The 16,084-nt window shown below is 33.3% G+C and overlaps 1 protein-coding gene across 2 annotated transcripts; it reads left to right on the top strand.

Annotated features, from left to right (window-relative positions):
- Positions 1 to 4,611: 4,611 nt before the first annotated feature.
- On the top strand, positions 4,612 to 15,879 carry drk (growth factor receptor-bound protein 2 drk). Of its 2 annotated transcripts, none has more exons than XM_090154982.1 (6): positions 4,612 to 4,760; positions 5,089 to 5,204; positions 7,163 to 7,260; positions 13,086 to 13,205; positions 13,277 to 13,442; positions 14,069 to 15,878. In XM_090154982.1, exons 2-6 carry the CDS (start codon positions 5,127 to 5,129, stop codon positions 14,240 to 14,242), a joined length of 636 nt encoding a protein of 211 aa, XP_090011108.1. In that variant the 5' UTR covers positions 4,612 to 4,760; positions 5,089 to 5,126; the 3' UTR covers positions 14,243 to 15,878. The 2 variants fall into 2 exon arrangements, with proteins under 2 accessions (XP_090011108.1, XP_090011109.1); XM_090154983.1 differs by lacking the exon at positions 4,612 to 4,760 and adding an exon at positions 4,828 to 4,964 and having other exon boundaries at positions 14,069 to 15,879.
- The last annotated feature ends 205 nt before the right edge of the window (positions 15,880 to 16,084 follow it).

Genomic DNA, 16,084 nt, shown 5'->3' with positions numbered 1-16,084 from the left:
GGCTGTAGTTAGCATTTTCACTAAATTGACATTTAAAATTACATTGAAATATAATAGGTTATTTAAATCAATGATTAGAGCCCATTAGGTTTCCAAATGGTACCCTAAAGAAAACCCAGTCGCAGTCGGAGCCCATTGAGTTCCAATTGAAACCATTAGAACCCATTTGGTCTACAAACAAACTTTAACTGATACCATTCGCAGTCTGGAAACTTCCATCAGAAACCATTCTGAGCCTCAAAACTTCCATCAGGAACCATTCGGAGCATGTTGACTTCCATCAAGAACCATTGGAGTCCATTTGATTTCCAAATGGTACCAACGATGCCCATTATAACACCATAGACTCCATTGAATTAACAGTTGTCCCATATGGACCCCATTAGATACCACCAGGAAACCAAATGGAACCACTAGGTAATGTAATGGTACCACCTAATTTTTTCGTAAGGGATTGGATCCAACCTCCGGGTTGTTATTCTCAATTGGGATACTATTTGAGGCAAAAGTATGAAATGGTTTAAATGAGTCTAGTGGTCATTATCACTCCAATTGGGGACCTTTTCATATCTAATTATTTTCAATTGTGTTGCGCATACTTAAATTGGAATTTTCATTATAACAAGTTGGTTTCAATTAAGGTCAGAATGGTACCAATTGTAAATTTCATCTCCAAGTGTTCCCTAATTGGCCTCTAACATATCCGAATTGGTGCAAATACGGTCCCAATTTGAATTTGATTGGTTTCGAATGTTTTTTTCGTAAGGGATATTAATCGTGGAAGCTTAGGTAACCTATGCAAAAGAAGTTAATACATAGCAGTATTTGTCAGAAGCTCTTTTTTTTAATTTTAAAGTCGGGGGGGGGGGGGGGGGGCACAGGCCTTGTACCAAGTGATATCGTACCAACTGAAAGGTACCAAGTGATATTGTCCCAAAAGTATAAACTTCACATGGTTGTTGCTAACATATACCGCTGAAAGTTAAATTGGAAATAAAAAGAAAATCCCATCAAAATAAATTGGCAATTATCGCTAAATTCCTCAATTTCATCAAGTTTTGCTAGCCACGAATCTTTTATAATTTGCTGCAATGATAATATTTGTACAGATAGTAAATTCCCTTCCTTCCCCCTCTCTTTTTTCTGCCTCCATTCACATCGTGGCAAGGCATTCAATTCAGGCTTCCCCTTAAGTATTTAAAACCTTTTAAACATTTTTATTTTATTTCTGCCTTCCAATTAACATTCAGCGGTATATAGAATGTGTCATGGATACATTTTATGAAGTATTCACAGTAAATTTGTTGGGGAAGCTATTGTTAACTTTGGCCCAGAGAGTACCCTTACCAAAAAATAAGTTGCTTTTTAGTTGGTATTCACATTTAAGTTGGTAATAAGTTGGTTTTAAGTTGGTGGGAAAATGCCTTTTTCTTTAAGTTGGTATTTAGTGGTCAGAAAATTCCATATTATTTTTTAAGTTGGTTTTAAGTTGGCTTTAAGTGGTCTTTATTAAGTAACATTTTAAGTAAGTTTTAAGTTGGCTTTAAGTGGTCTTTATTAAGTAACATTTTAAGTAAGTTTTTACATTTATATTATTTATACATTATTAAATTAAATGTTTTACAACCCTTATCAAAAATAAGTTGGTTTTTAGTTGGTATTCACATTTAAGTTGATATTAAGTTGGTTTTAAGTGGTCAGCATATTTCAGTAAACTAGTTAAGTTGGTAATAAGTGGGTTTTAAGTTGGTGGGAAAATGCCAAAAATTGACCTGATTGGACATACCTGAACTATATTTATTTGACTTCAATAATCTTCTACAACTGTAATCTTAAAATAATCTTTAAATAAAAATGATTACCAGTTTGTAGATTTCATGTGAGAAGGTTAACATGGGACTTACTACCTCTAAATGTTTTACTTCGAGTATAGTTCACTTTTATTTATAATATTCATGCACGCTTTAAAGCTCTCACTTCCAAAAAAAAGATGCTAAAAATAAAAAAAAAACATTTCCTAATTCCTTTTCACTGCCAAGATTTTCAAATGCAAGTCAGGATAAATATAGAACTAAGAGCTAAGTAACCGACACATAACATATGCACCCTTTTTAAAAAGATTACCGATATAAATTAGTATAGAAACTATAGCAAATTAAGATAACTAATGGTTTAAGTGACCATTTAATTGCAAAAATAATGCTGTAATTCAAATTATCAAACTAAAATGTATATATCTCCATTAAAAATACTACACTGGAAGTAACATTAATTAACACAATCAAAGTTATTTGATGCTATTGTTTAAAAGAATGTGGGTTTCCTGCACCTGATTTGAAACAAATGGTTATCTCTGTTATAAACATTTTCTTATGTATTTTGGGTTGATCTTTCCTGCAATATATTTTAATTTTATGGACAATAGAATTTTTCCTATATTTTCATAAAGATTTGAAAACTATTGATCGTGATGGGACCACGATTCAGACTGATAATGGGAAGGATAGTTTGCATGAAGACATTCAAAATTTTGCCATTTTATATAATTTTGAAAATGTATTTGATACATGTCAACCCAACCTAGTGTTTTTTGTGTTTTTAATTCCTCTCCCCATTCTTGTCACAAACCATGACTATAATCTTAACCCGTACAATCCCTATTTAGAACCTTAAATTTATTTTCTCGAAACTTAATTATTTAATTTATGATATAGTAGAACTCAGGTAAAGGTCATAAAAATTATCATTCAGTCAACTGATCCTTTAAGTTTCCAGAATAAAATAAAATTATAAAAATTTGCACTTTTTATTAAAATTAAGTATTTCCATAGCCAGATTTAGTAGACCTTATAACTTGGTAAATAGAAAAGTCATATGGCAACCAAAAATGTTGAAGAAAATTAAGAACTAAAATTTATCTATGTAAAAATATAAGATATATAGTATAATTTGAAGTACATTTGAGGCTTTTAAAATAGTTTATTTCTACCACAAATAATTAGTATAGAGAAAGTTGCTTAGTTGTCATGGCAAAAATTATGTCCGTCGCAACTTTTTGTTATATGAAGATTTGCTTAAGTCCACGGTTGGCTGATTTAAATCAATTTTTATATAATATTTTTGAAAAAGAAAAAACCTCGCCAATTGCTATAATTTCAGTTTAAATATAATCTATCTTGTACTTCGCCCCTAATGTTGCATTGGATTCTACCTGTTGGTGAAGATTCCACTGAATTTTTTTGGTAAAGTACCAAAATAGGTTTTAAAAAATAAAAACTTCTATGTGATTATCAGCTTAAATTTAATAAATGCATCCTACATATATATAGATTAAGTCTTTAAAAATTAAAACATATTTGTTTTAGGTAAAATTATGATACTAAATTATATAAAACTTTGAAATTTTAATTTAAATCAAAAAAAATCAATAAAAAAAATTGCCAACCCTGTGCTTAAAGGCCGACTACATAAATCTTCAGGTTTACTCTGTCTTTCACTTTATGTAGGCTTACTGCAATACACGTGTACCATGCAGTCAGCCTACTTCCAGTGAAATACAGAGTAAACCGAAGATTTATGTAGTCGGCCTTTAACCCGTAAGTTCGAACCAGCTTAGTTAGACTCTCTGTTAAGGTAGGGGAGGTAAGTGAAGCACAATAAACATTGTAGGATCTTAGCAGTTTGGGGAAATGCCACCATTTAATTATTTTGAACAGTACAGATCGCAAAGCTAATGACAGCTTGTGTGCAACCTACAGGAATATACAATGAGGATGTAACAGACAAGGAATGCAAATGGAGTTAAAAAGAATGAGATAGATGCAACATACAAAAAACACTTGGAACCGTAATACAGATACCGAGATAATAGGGACTAAATTAGTGTTTCACACAGATACTGCATTTGGAACAACAAAATGTTTAAAAATCTTGAAATTGAACTATTGACCAAGAACATAAGTGGCCCATTGCTATTGGTTTTTAGTACACAGTAAGCATGACCTAAATCAGTAAGGTTGCTTCCATATGTTAGCTGCTTCAAATCAAGTCAAAAAGCACTTTAAAATTTCATTATTTCACAATGCTGGTGGTCAGAAATCAATTACACTCACGAAATTTACATGCTTGTATACCAAAAGTGTCGGATTACTACTTTATCCCATAGACCGTTGAATTTGAAGCAGGCACATTCATTTAATTAATAAAGTAGAAATGAAAGTATTCGCTTACGTTTTTAGAAAAAAAATCTTCTAATGTGTAAAAGAAAGTAAGCAAATGGCTACGGTGCTAGGCCTTTTAAAAATCGTCTGCTGGCCAGAAGGCAGACCGTTAAGCAGACGATTTAATTGTAATCAAAACTAGGGCTGTACATAGTAGTTTGACATGGTTATTTTACACATTTTATAAATTTTCGAAGTTTTAAATATCGGTTCTGCACTTTAAAACTATTTGGCGTCCCATTGAATACCAAATTTGTGACGATAATTTTTTAATAAAGTATAGTAAATTTCGTGTTATTATTACCTTTCCGTATTTTCCAAAGATTTATTTCCTTAGCTTTAGAGAAATTCAGTGTAGAATATGGCGTGTGTGCTTTCCAATATCGGAAATTTTTATGAGATATCGTAAACCTAAGCCTATTTATCGGAATTATAATTTAAATAAGTTGATGGCCAAATAGAAATTTTTATCGCCATGTTTGAAGTTGATCTTTTCGTTTATTCATGATTGTTAAGTGTATAATTTTGTTTCATTGATAGGTAAGTGGCTAACAATTTGTTTACGTGTGAAAGTTGAATGGACGAAAGCGAATCTTTTTGAGCCGTGTGCTTTCTTTGCTAATGCTAACCTGCTACTTTCAAAGGCTTAAGCTTTAAAGTAAAACCCACCTGAGGGCTCAGTGGCAGTCTTAAGCAGTGGCTCATTAGTGATTATGAAAAGACCCACCCTCTTATCTCATTCTCGTATGATTATGGCTTTTATGTTAGGTTTTATAGAGTTATATTGAGGATAAAGCAATTTTATTGTTTTAAAGCGACTTTCTGCCAAAGATAGTGTGATTTTCTATTAAATTTTATTTTATTTCAGTTGATTTGCTGTCTAGTTTCTAAAATAGCCAAATTGTCATGGAGGCCATAGCAAAACACGATTTCAATGCTACAGCAGCGGATGAACTAAGCTTTCGTAGAGGACAAGTTCTGAAGGTGAATATAAATTTCGTAATAGCTTGTAAATAACCACCTTGAGACTATGCCTATCTTTACATTCAGTGAATTGATTCAAATTGTTCTTTTGCCAAACATTCAACAGATTTAAGGGCTTTGCACTTGAGCTTGCTTATAGAGTTTGAGGTGTTATATTGAATCACCATTACCTCAAGTTTAGTAGAAACTTTGTCCTTAATTAATTTAAACGAAAATAGGTCTTATTCTTATCAACATGTAGTGACCGGTGAATGGTCACATAGGGATAAAGGCTTTAACAATGATATCGCAACTCTTGAAATTTTTACCTAAGTCCACCAAGAAAAATTAAAGGGAAGTGCGTAGATACAAAATGTGGTCAGCCGTATTTCAAAGCCAGGGAACGTCTAGTAGCAACATTTTACCTTTGAGCAATTTTTTCTCAAATAGGTATAACTGGCTGCGCTCAGTGATGCTCGACGGAGGGGAAACTGTTAATTAACCGTTGATCTCCGTTTGCAATCGTGACGCCACGTCTGTTGAACGCTTTTTTACGATCGTTGTAAATTTTATACAATATCGTCTGTCGTGTCGTCTGCAACTAGCCTTCCCGCGTGCTGTGATGTCACAATTGCGTTTATCAACAAAATAAGCGTCTCTTCCAGCCGCTTATTTCGTTGACTCTCCGATTGCAAACGTGACGTCAATCCCGGAAGTTAAAAAAGTCGTACAGTAGCGAATGCGCATTCAACGGTCCAACCGTTTGCTGTTACTGAACGTGGACAATATGATTTTTAGCATTAATTTATGGTAGACTATAGAAAGGCTGTACATTATCATTTGCCAACTATTTTGTCTTAATTTAACTAATATAATTAAAATTAACAATTAGTTGTATAAAACAAATTTTTTATTGTGTCAATTTAATTTCTTATCATTAGTTAGGGGTTTCAATGTAGATAGTGCGATAGGTCCTGCAACTGAAAGAACTAGTTGTACAAAAATGGATTTAAGTACTTTTATGTTTGATCCATGCTTTGTTATAATTACGATTGACCATTTAACCTATTTCTTATGAAATTTTTTTGCTTAATGAAATCTGGTCTATCAAATGAATCCAAAAATGAAATGAAATTTTGAGCAACCCTCAATTTAGGGACAAGTGGGAAGAAACAACTGCTAACATTATAATTGCAACCCATTCTTTTACATTATAAATGAAAAACTGTCCAATAACTTTGGTTCAATTCCTTTACAATTGTAATTGTGTATTTATGCAAAAGGAAATACATAATTCCTAATTTTGGAAGCTGATGAGTAGAATTTGGGAAGCAGACGATATTTTAACAGGGTTTCAATGCATTTTTTCTCAAACTTCTTTATTTAACAACAGATCATTTTCAGTAACCCTGTTTTCCAGTCATTGAAGAACAGTTTTACGAGCATCTTATGATATATAAGAACGATAAGTGCATGGAATTCCGGTTACAATATCGTTTGCTTTCCCAATTCTATTCATCAGCTTCCAATTACCAATGTAAAGGAATTAAACCAAAGTTTTTGGACAGGGTTTCATTAATATTGCAAAGGAATGGGTTGCAGCTATATCATTAACAGTTGTCACTTCCCACTTGTCCTTAAATTAAATTTCATTTCATTTTTAATTTCATCACCAAATCCAACGCTTGGAGGAATTAGGAATTACGTCCATTTAACAGTCCAGTCCATAATTGAAAATGCTTCAGAATATTTTTCAGTGTCATGCAGGCAAAAGCTTAACAGTTGTTCAGTAAATAGGGGTGTTGCCAGATTCAAGTATTTTGTATAAGTAATCAAAGTATCCAATGAAGTGTGTTATCAACTAGGACTGTAAAATATTATTTTAGTTTAAATTGTGAAACATAGGGACTACAGTTTTATTGTGTGACATTGAAGGAATAAGTTGAGAATCAAATAAGAAATATATTATACGGTTGCAGGTGCTAAATATGGAAGATGATATGAATTGGTACCGAGCAGAACTTGATGGGAGAGAGGGTCTCATCCCCAGTAATTACATAGAAATGAAGAGGCATGAGTAAGTGCTATTTCTGTTTGTACTAAAGGATATTCGTATTAAGAACGGCGACGGAGTAATGCACAGTACTTCATAAATAAATTAGACTTTATCACCAAAAGTTTTCAAAGAAACTACATTTTATTAAAATACATAGACTAGGTTTTTATATAAATTATATTCTTTTTTTAATGTAGCTTTTCTTTCTTTTACTTTTACAATTCTATAAGCGCATGTTTAAGTCCTGAAAGGAAAGGCAGAAAATCATGTGTGCTAATAAAGCGGTCTTTCTACTTTTTACATTTTATAGAAACTTCTAATAAGCTCATATGTTTATTTATATAAAACGTACGTTTAGATGCATGGAAATTATTGTCTTACTCCTGGGCAAAATAATACTTCTTTTTTTGCAATTTTTTAAAATTATTCACTTTTTAAAGCAATATTGGTATAATAATCAGTGATTTTGGGATATTTCTTAGTTCAGCCAAAATATTCTTGTCATCCATGCCCCACAGGCACTTGGTGGTGAGACAAAGTAGAAGTGATATGCACACCAAGATGCTTGAAAGCAGATTTACTTGGAATATCCTTATTTTTCTAGCAATAAATTAGGCTTTTATAGAATGGAATGGTCGCAGTATAAAGATACCATGTGTTGTCTGTTGAGAGATGAATTGGCCACTATGTCGTTTAAACACAAAATGAAATATGCTGGGCCGAGAACTGGTCATTGAACAGCTCCAAAAGAGAGAGAGAGAGGATATCAGTTCAATGGTGGACACGCTGCTCATTTTAGAGAGGGTCAAAGCTTTTAGGTTTAGAATGAGCTGTAATACTTTGTTTTAGAAAGTAATGTGGCTCTTATGTTACTCTCTTACTTTTACAAGTCTACAAGCGCAAGCTACCGTCGTGAGGAATATAGGTTCCTTGTGACACGAGAGCAACATTTTAACAAGCTGAGTGAGGCTACTTTTTTTTTATAAAATAAAATTTTCAAATTGGGAAAGAAGAGCATGGCTGCCTCCACATTTAGCTATTAACGAGCTAGACGATTGATAACCTAAATTTTAGTTAGATTAAGAAAGGAGGATCTCTTTCAGCCTAAAGTAGAGCTATCTTTAAATATGAGTGCTTGACTTAGTCACGATTGAGCGATAGAAAAGTGGAGTTGTCTCAGTTCGCCAAGAGGTTAAGAGTGGCAAAGACGAGATAGTGATAATTAGCCTAAAATCCTTGTAAAAACCCATGCTTTTAGGTTGATTTTTCCTAATTTTGTTTGGAAGTTCTATCATAGAATTATTTGAAGTTTTCAGCGTTTTTTAAAGAACGGCATTTTTTTGTGGACTGAGCTGTTTGATGAGTCAAGCAGAAAGTATTTTTTATTGAGCTGGGAATGAGAGAAGCTTACCAATATTTAATTGAATACTGTGCGAATGAGAGAGTAGACACGTTTGTTAGAAAATTGAGAAAAGAAAAGATTGATCTGAACATTATCTAAACTGCTTTTGAGAAGAGCATGGGATAAAAATGTTACCAAGAGCGCCCTGGGAGCTGAGCTTAGATTTTCAAATTCTAATGTGAGAAGTTAATTAACTGCTAGATTTTCAACGGTCAAGCGATAATATCAAAAAGCGCGTCTTCTTAGCAGGCAATAATCCATCAGCTTTTGAGTTTCTCACATGAGCTGAAAATGCAAATTTCTCGTCAGGGCACATTTCAGTTAAACTGTGAAATCACTTTGGAAAATCCTTTTTGTTTGTACTACATTATATATGCCCTGGTTAAGTGTATTGGAAATGAACTGATATTAGGATTATGTCCGACACTGTAATTATGCCTGGCAGACCTGCAAAAGATCGTCTGCTCAGTTGGCTAAGGTCAGGGGAGGTTTATACTCTATTATCACATTGTGTCTTTGTGTTGATCAGACGTGTATAATGATTGTTCTTAACTTATTTTGATTAAATGTTTTAACTCACTAAATGGCGTTTTCTAAGTGATTTCAACAAGTGGTAGGGGAGTTGCGTGGTTTTAAGTAATTGTGCGCCAGATTTGGTGAGTTTGTAACCGAATCTGAGCCTAGGCTTAGTAAATCGGTGGAATAATAACTACTGACTTAATGAAAAGTAATAAATAATTTATTATTTCTAAGTTAAATTAAAGTTTCAAGTTATGAATGAGCGAGCAACTGAGGTATGACTGTTCAGTTGAACGTCTACTGAAGGTCTGCTCTCCTACATAGTTGCCAGCAACGCCTACCTTATATATTATATACACACCAGTCTAACAACACTTTGATTATGCTAAAGTACACCACAATATAACAATATTGCGTGGTTTTAAGTAATTGTGCGCCAGATTTGGCGAGTTTGTAACCGAATCTGAGCCTAGGCTTAGCACATAGACCTCGAGATATTAGTTACTAGGTTCATTTAATAAAGAAGCCCAAAGAGGAATGCTTTAAACAGTTGTTTAATTATAAACATTTCTTTAGGAAAATACATGAGAAAGAACAGATAAATTTTAGTTACCAACGAGATCTAGTAACGTCTGCGGCTAGACTTCCACAATGGAAGATTCTAGAATCTAATAAACATTCAGAGTGCCCTATATATGAGCAGTCCATTGCAATTTATAGTGAAATTCTTCACCAATTCTTGCATGGCGGTCGCTATTCAGCAGACATCTTTTACGCTCGGGCGACTGTTGAATTCCAACATTAAGATAATTATATCAAAAGTTAAAATTTTAGCCAGAGATTCCAACAGTAGACCGGTTTCGCCCTTTTGGGGCTCATCAGTACTTTGTAGGAACTTTGGCTATACTCGGAAATCTTCCGATATCAGTAAAACTAATAAACATTCAGAGTGCCCTATATATGAGCAGTCCATTGCAATTTATAGTGAAAGTCTTCCCCAATTATTGCACGGCGGTCGCTATTCAGCAGACATCTTTTACGCTTGGGCGACTGGGAAGGAACGCTATAATACGCGCATGCAAAGGGCATTATCGAGAATCACAATGGTGGTAGATAATCAACACAGGAATATTTTACTACTGAGGCGTGGAAGTTGTTGGAAGATCAACATGAGCCAAAATCTGGGTCACGAATTTCAGCATTAAGGGAAGAATTTCTAAATATTCGTTTCATGGAACTTAAATCTATGGCTGGGTATTTAGCAAGAGTAACTGCGGCTGCCGAGAAACTAGAATTAGCTGGACAAACATTCCCTGCGGATGAGATCGCATACCAAATGATCCATCATAGTCAGTTGAAACGATTGATAATTGTATTCATTATCACAGAATGGATGCAATACAACTGGTGGCTTTTTCCGATGCATCCTGGGCATCCGACCTAGATGACAGGAAATCCACAAGCGGTTTCATCATAAATATTGGAAATATTATTTATTAATATATCATGTGGAGATTGGTCAAGTAGTCATGCGTGGCACTGTTGACGATGGAGTCCAAGTATCTGAAAGAGGTGTCAACCGAGATTGCATGGCTAAATCTGATAATAAAAGAACTTTCTGACTCGACCAATATGGACTATTTAACAATTGACAGAATTGAGTTGTGACAATCAAGCAGCAATATATTTTTCGCAAAGCGACATTGAAAATAACCGATCAAAACACATAGACATAAGATATCACTATGTTTGGGACTGCTTGAAAAATAATGTATAAAACTTACGATTCGTCAGAACTAATGCAAACATTGCAGACGTATTCACTAAACAATTACCTAAAAGAAGAATTCTGCATCCTCATGAGGTTGTGTTTTAATTAAGGTTGTTAATTCTTTATTTATTATTTCAATGTCATTATTAAATATAACCTTAACATATCCCAGTCAAATGGACTGTGATATTAGGATTGTCCTACACTGTAATTATGCCTGGCTGACCTGCAAAAGATCGTCTGCTCAGTTGGCTAAGGTCGGGGGAGGTTTATACTCTCTTATCACATTGTGTCTTCATGTTGATCAGACGTGTATAATGATAGTTCTGAACTTATTTTGATTAAATGTTTTAACTCACTAAACGGCGTTTATTAAATGATTTCAGCAAAGTGAACAATTGAAAAAAAGTTATCACACCTCCCTCATGTTTAGAGTTTAAAGGTAGAATGGAATTTGATTGACAGACCAGTGGCAGATATAGAAAAAACTCGAGGGGGGAGGCGGTAAAAGACATCTTGAGCTATGGGTGTAGTAACAAATCAAATCACATGCAAAGCTTAAGCATCAAGGGGGGGCGCGCCTCCCATATGTATCCACCACTGGGACAGATCCATAATTTAGTACTTTTGTATTGACAGAATTTTTTTAATTTTAGAATGTATTAAAGTGTAATGACGGGTTTGTTTAATACTTTTCTTTGGAAGTGCAAAACAATTTTTGGTGTTCATGAAAGCGTCTGTCAAATATTACGCCATTATTTCAATGGGGTAGTTAAATATCTTGGACTGGAACTTGATGAAAATCTGACATGAGGTCAGCACATCATCAATATACGTATGAAAAAGTTAATAAACGATACTGGATCATCAGATCTCTTCGGCCAAATCTTGATACTCTTACACTCACGATGCTCTATAACTCAATTATACAGCCCCTACTCTACTACGGGGATATTCTCTGAGGTGCAGCAACTGCTACAAAACTTGAGAAACTTCAAATTTAACAAAACGCTATCTGTAAGTCTATTCTCGGTCAACCAAGGCATTCCTCTGCTACCACTGCTCGTAACACTATATCGGTCCTCCCTCTCAAGCTGCGACGTAACAACCACATGGAAATCTTTACGCACCTCGTTGCAACTGCTCAAACTGTAGCCAACTTAGTCAGTGGCAGCCATATTTGTTAGTAGGCCAAATGGCCAAAACCCCTTATCTTATCAGGCCTAACTCCCAAGGGCACTGGTGGTGGCGCCAGTGTGGGAGTTAGTATAAAAGGAGGTAGGAGAGAGGCATTAAGGGTCATTCAAGCAGAACTGTAGAGTCAGTAGTTAGAAGCAGTCAGGAAATAGTATGGGAGTGGTTAACTCCCAGCTAGCCCACTAGTCAGTTGTAGTTGGTCCCCCAGTGGCTGCCTGGTTGCATTCTCTTCCCTTGGTGGGAATATCTAAGAAATACTAGTATCTCATTGTAATAGGATAATTATTGTATAGTTCGCTCTAAGGCCTCCGAAGGCACGTTACCAACCCTCGAGAGTAGAGTGGCTATAGAACTCCTGACTATATTACCGAACTCTTTCGAATACCCGCTTCACTCCATACCCACTACACGAGAGGATGTCAGAACACCTTCCATGTTGAAAGTTTAGAGACTAACCTACGTACTCTATCGATCAAATGCAGAGGCATAAAACTGTGGAACAATCTTCCCTACTCTATACGTACTATGACTAATACTTGTGTTAACCAATTAATTTAATTTAATTTTAATCTGCATATAATGTAGGAATTAATTAAGTTATTGTTTTTTTTTCTGCCCTGTTATCTACAAACTTTGTTTATTTAATCGGCCCCCTTTGATAATCAGCTTGCTGAAGGGGATATCCCTTAATGAAGACCATATTATTATTATTATTATTATAGCTATGTCTTAAAAAATGTTGGGTCAAAGGACTAATTAATAATTTAAACAGTCCAAATATTTTTACATAATGCATTTAAAATTTGACCTTCATTAGAACATTAAGGCAATTGTGTTTGTGTGTTAAATTTTATTAAATTTAGTTGGAAAGTGCTAGTTAAGACAATTTGCTGCTCCAATTGTGTTAATGCTTGGTATCTCCAACATTCTCAATTCCTTTTTTTTTTTCTAATTTAGCTGGTATTATGGGCGTATAACAAGAGTGAATGCGGAAAAACTACTTTTGAACAAACATGAAGGAGCTTTTCTTATAAGAGTCAGTGAAAGCTCTCCTGGGGATTTTTCCCTCTCAGTCAAGTACGTTATTTATTGTGCTATCATAGTTTTTTTTTGGAGTCAAATTTCTCATTCTTGATTTCTATGGGTAGATGCGGGGATAATGTACAGCATTTCAAAGTCTTGCGAGATACTCAAGGCAAATTCTTCCTTTGGGTAGTCAAATTTAATTCATTAAACGAGTTGGTAGAATATCATAGGTCTGCATCTGTTTCAAGATCACAAGATATTAAGTTAAAGGATATGCAGCCTGAAGAAGTAAGTTTGACTTTGGTTTCTTAATTTAATACTTATCACTTAGATGATACTTTTGGTGGTGTTATTCAAAGAACAGATTGACTAGTAAATTTTAGTCAAATCTGTGGTCACTTGACCACCAGGATTATTTCCTATTTTAGAATACCAAATAGGCTTTTGCTAGTGCAATAGCTAACTTTTCCCTGCAATATCACCCAGTTATTTGAGAGTAGTAACCTTAAACTTCAAATAGCAAGAATGCCAAAAATATTCAAAAAATACAAGTTGTAATACAGTGTCTTTAGACTAAATCAGTCTCTCTCTGATATGAAATTGTTTGATTAATTCAATTAAAATATATTGTCTGTAAATTAATTTTAATTAATAAGCGATGTGAGACCCTTTTGTACTCTGAAAAGGATATTTCAACAAAAAGCTTTATTATTAACTTTGTGAATAAAAAATATAACTTTGCAAAAATAGTTTGTATAGTAATAGTTACTTCCCCCTACTCACGATCTAGCTACTCGCACGTGTTCAACCATTATCTTCATAGCACGATAGCATCTTGGGGAGGGTGTAAATTATTACTATTATTCCAGTGTGTGGTCCAAACAATGTAAGAATATAAATTATTGTTATTTCAGTTTTTGGTCCAAGCAATGTATGATTTTCAACCTCAGGAAACTGGAGAGTTAGAGTTCCGCCGATCTGATGTAATAACTGTAATTGATCGCTCTGATCCTAATTGGTGGGAAGGCGAGATTGGAACACGGCGCGGATACTTTCCTGCCACTTACGTTGTTCCTTATCACACATAAACCCAATTAACAGTTTTTGAAATCATAAAAGTTTTTAAAGAAAAGAAAAACAATTTGTGGTAAATCAACATGAGTCTCGACAAAAAACAAATGGTTTTTTAAAATTGTGGATTAGGACAAAACTTTTTCTTTTACCGCTTATTTAACCTAAAAAGCCTGATTTTTGGTTAGGGCCCAAATAAAGCGGGAACCCTAATAGAAAAGTATAACTGTGTTATAAAGATAATGTGGAATACGCTGTTCAACATCTTTGTTAAACATTTTATTTTAAATGATTATATTTCACTTTTTTATGTAATAAAATAATTACCCATTGTTTAAAAAATATTAGCAAAAAATCTGATCAATTCACTGTATTAATGAAGCATTTTATTTTTAAACTAATGGGATTTCTTTTTCGATAGATTATATTCATCTCTACATCTGTTTATCCCTTTTAACAAAATTTTTGTTTTAAAATGGACCAAGATATAATGTTTATTCGCAATGAATTATGTATAAAATAAAATTTAAATTTTTTTGATCAAGGTATGAATTTTATATTCATATTTCTTCCCTAAAAAGTAGGTTTTTTTTTGCAGCCTAAACAATAACCAGTTTTTAATTACTGCATTACTAATTATCAGTTCTGTAATAAAACCAATCAATGCATTTAGTCAAAGGACCAATATTGCTAACAATATACTCGTAAGTGGTTAATTTCTAATATTGGACTAATCCTATAAAATGTTTTAAATATCAATTATATGATGTTCCTTACAGGCATAATCTTAGTTTATACACATTGGCCTTAAAAAGGTTTTAAAGTGAAAAGTAAACGAGCTATTTTGTTAAAACAGATATTATAATCAGTAGTAAATGGGAAGTAGCAATATTATAGGCCAATGAAGAATAAGGGCGAAAACTAACCACCTTCATGAACTATGTATTGCACTGTGAGTTAGTCATCTTTTTATAAACATTGTACTGTCATTTTAACTCTTTTTCAAACATTTTCTATTGGAAAATGGGTTACTGTGTCTCATAATTCGCTCTTATGTTATCATATGGACAATAGATTTTGTGATATTAAGATATTGTAAAAATCAATTTTGGTTTAAAAATATTGTACTTGCGTTGAATACGATGTTTGTTGAAAAAAAGTACATCAATTTTACAAAAACTTGAAGTAACAAGATTTTTTGTTGGTAAAAAGACCATTTATTTTAGTTTCTTCAAGTTACAATTTTTTTAAACAAAAATAAAATAACTGAACCAAACCATTCTTATTATAACTGGATTTATATTCACTAACTATCTTAAATAAAACTACTTGCATATTTAAAACTTCAGATACCCACTTTCTCTAAACAAAAAGTTTGAATAATGTTTCATTGTTATTAATAAAAAAAGATAAGGATTTATATTCTTAAGCCACTGTTAATGGCCAGGACAGTTTTAAACTTATTTCCAGTGTTGTAACTTTTTTTTTTCATCTGATAAGCAGTTTTTATATCAAAGTTTTCTGATATCAATGTGAATCTTAAAGAATTCTATCATTCTATTTTTAATCTTGGTCCATTTTACAAACGAGATAAAAGCTTAAGATGTGTACATAAATTAAAAAATATGAAAATATGTTGGCCTTTTTGTATTTGTTACTTGTGTTTTTGTTTAAACAAGAAGTGGGTTTTTTTTTGGGGTAATAGATGACGTCCTTCTCTCCTAAATGCGTTTTTCCTCATTGATTTCTAGTAGTCAAATAATTTTAAGCTTATTTTGAAATTAAGTCCAACCAAGTCAATACTGGTTAAATCATCTATAACAGCAAAGTATTTTGATAACTTTACAAATTTGAAAGGA

This window comes from Leiobunum rupestre, chromosome 1 (assembly GCF_980474605.1).
Source record: "Leiobunum rupestre chromosome 1, qqLeiRupe1.1.hap1, whole genome shotgun sequence".
NCBI classification, from domain to species: domain Eukaryota; kingdom Metazoa; phylum Arthropoda; class Arachnida; order Opiliones; family Sclerosomatidae; genus Leiobunum; species Leiobunum rupestre.
The sequence above is the reverse complement of the archived record's forward strand: the minus strand, read 5'-3'. Positions and strand labels throughout refer to the sequence as shown.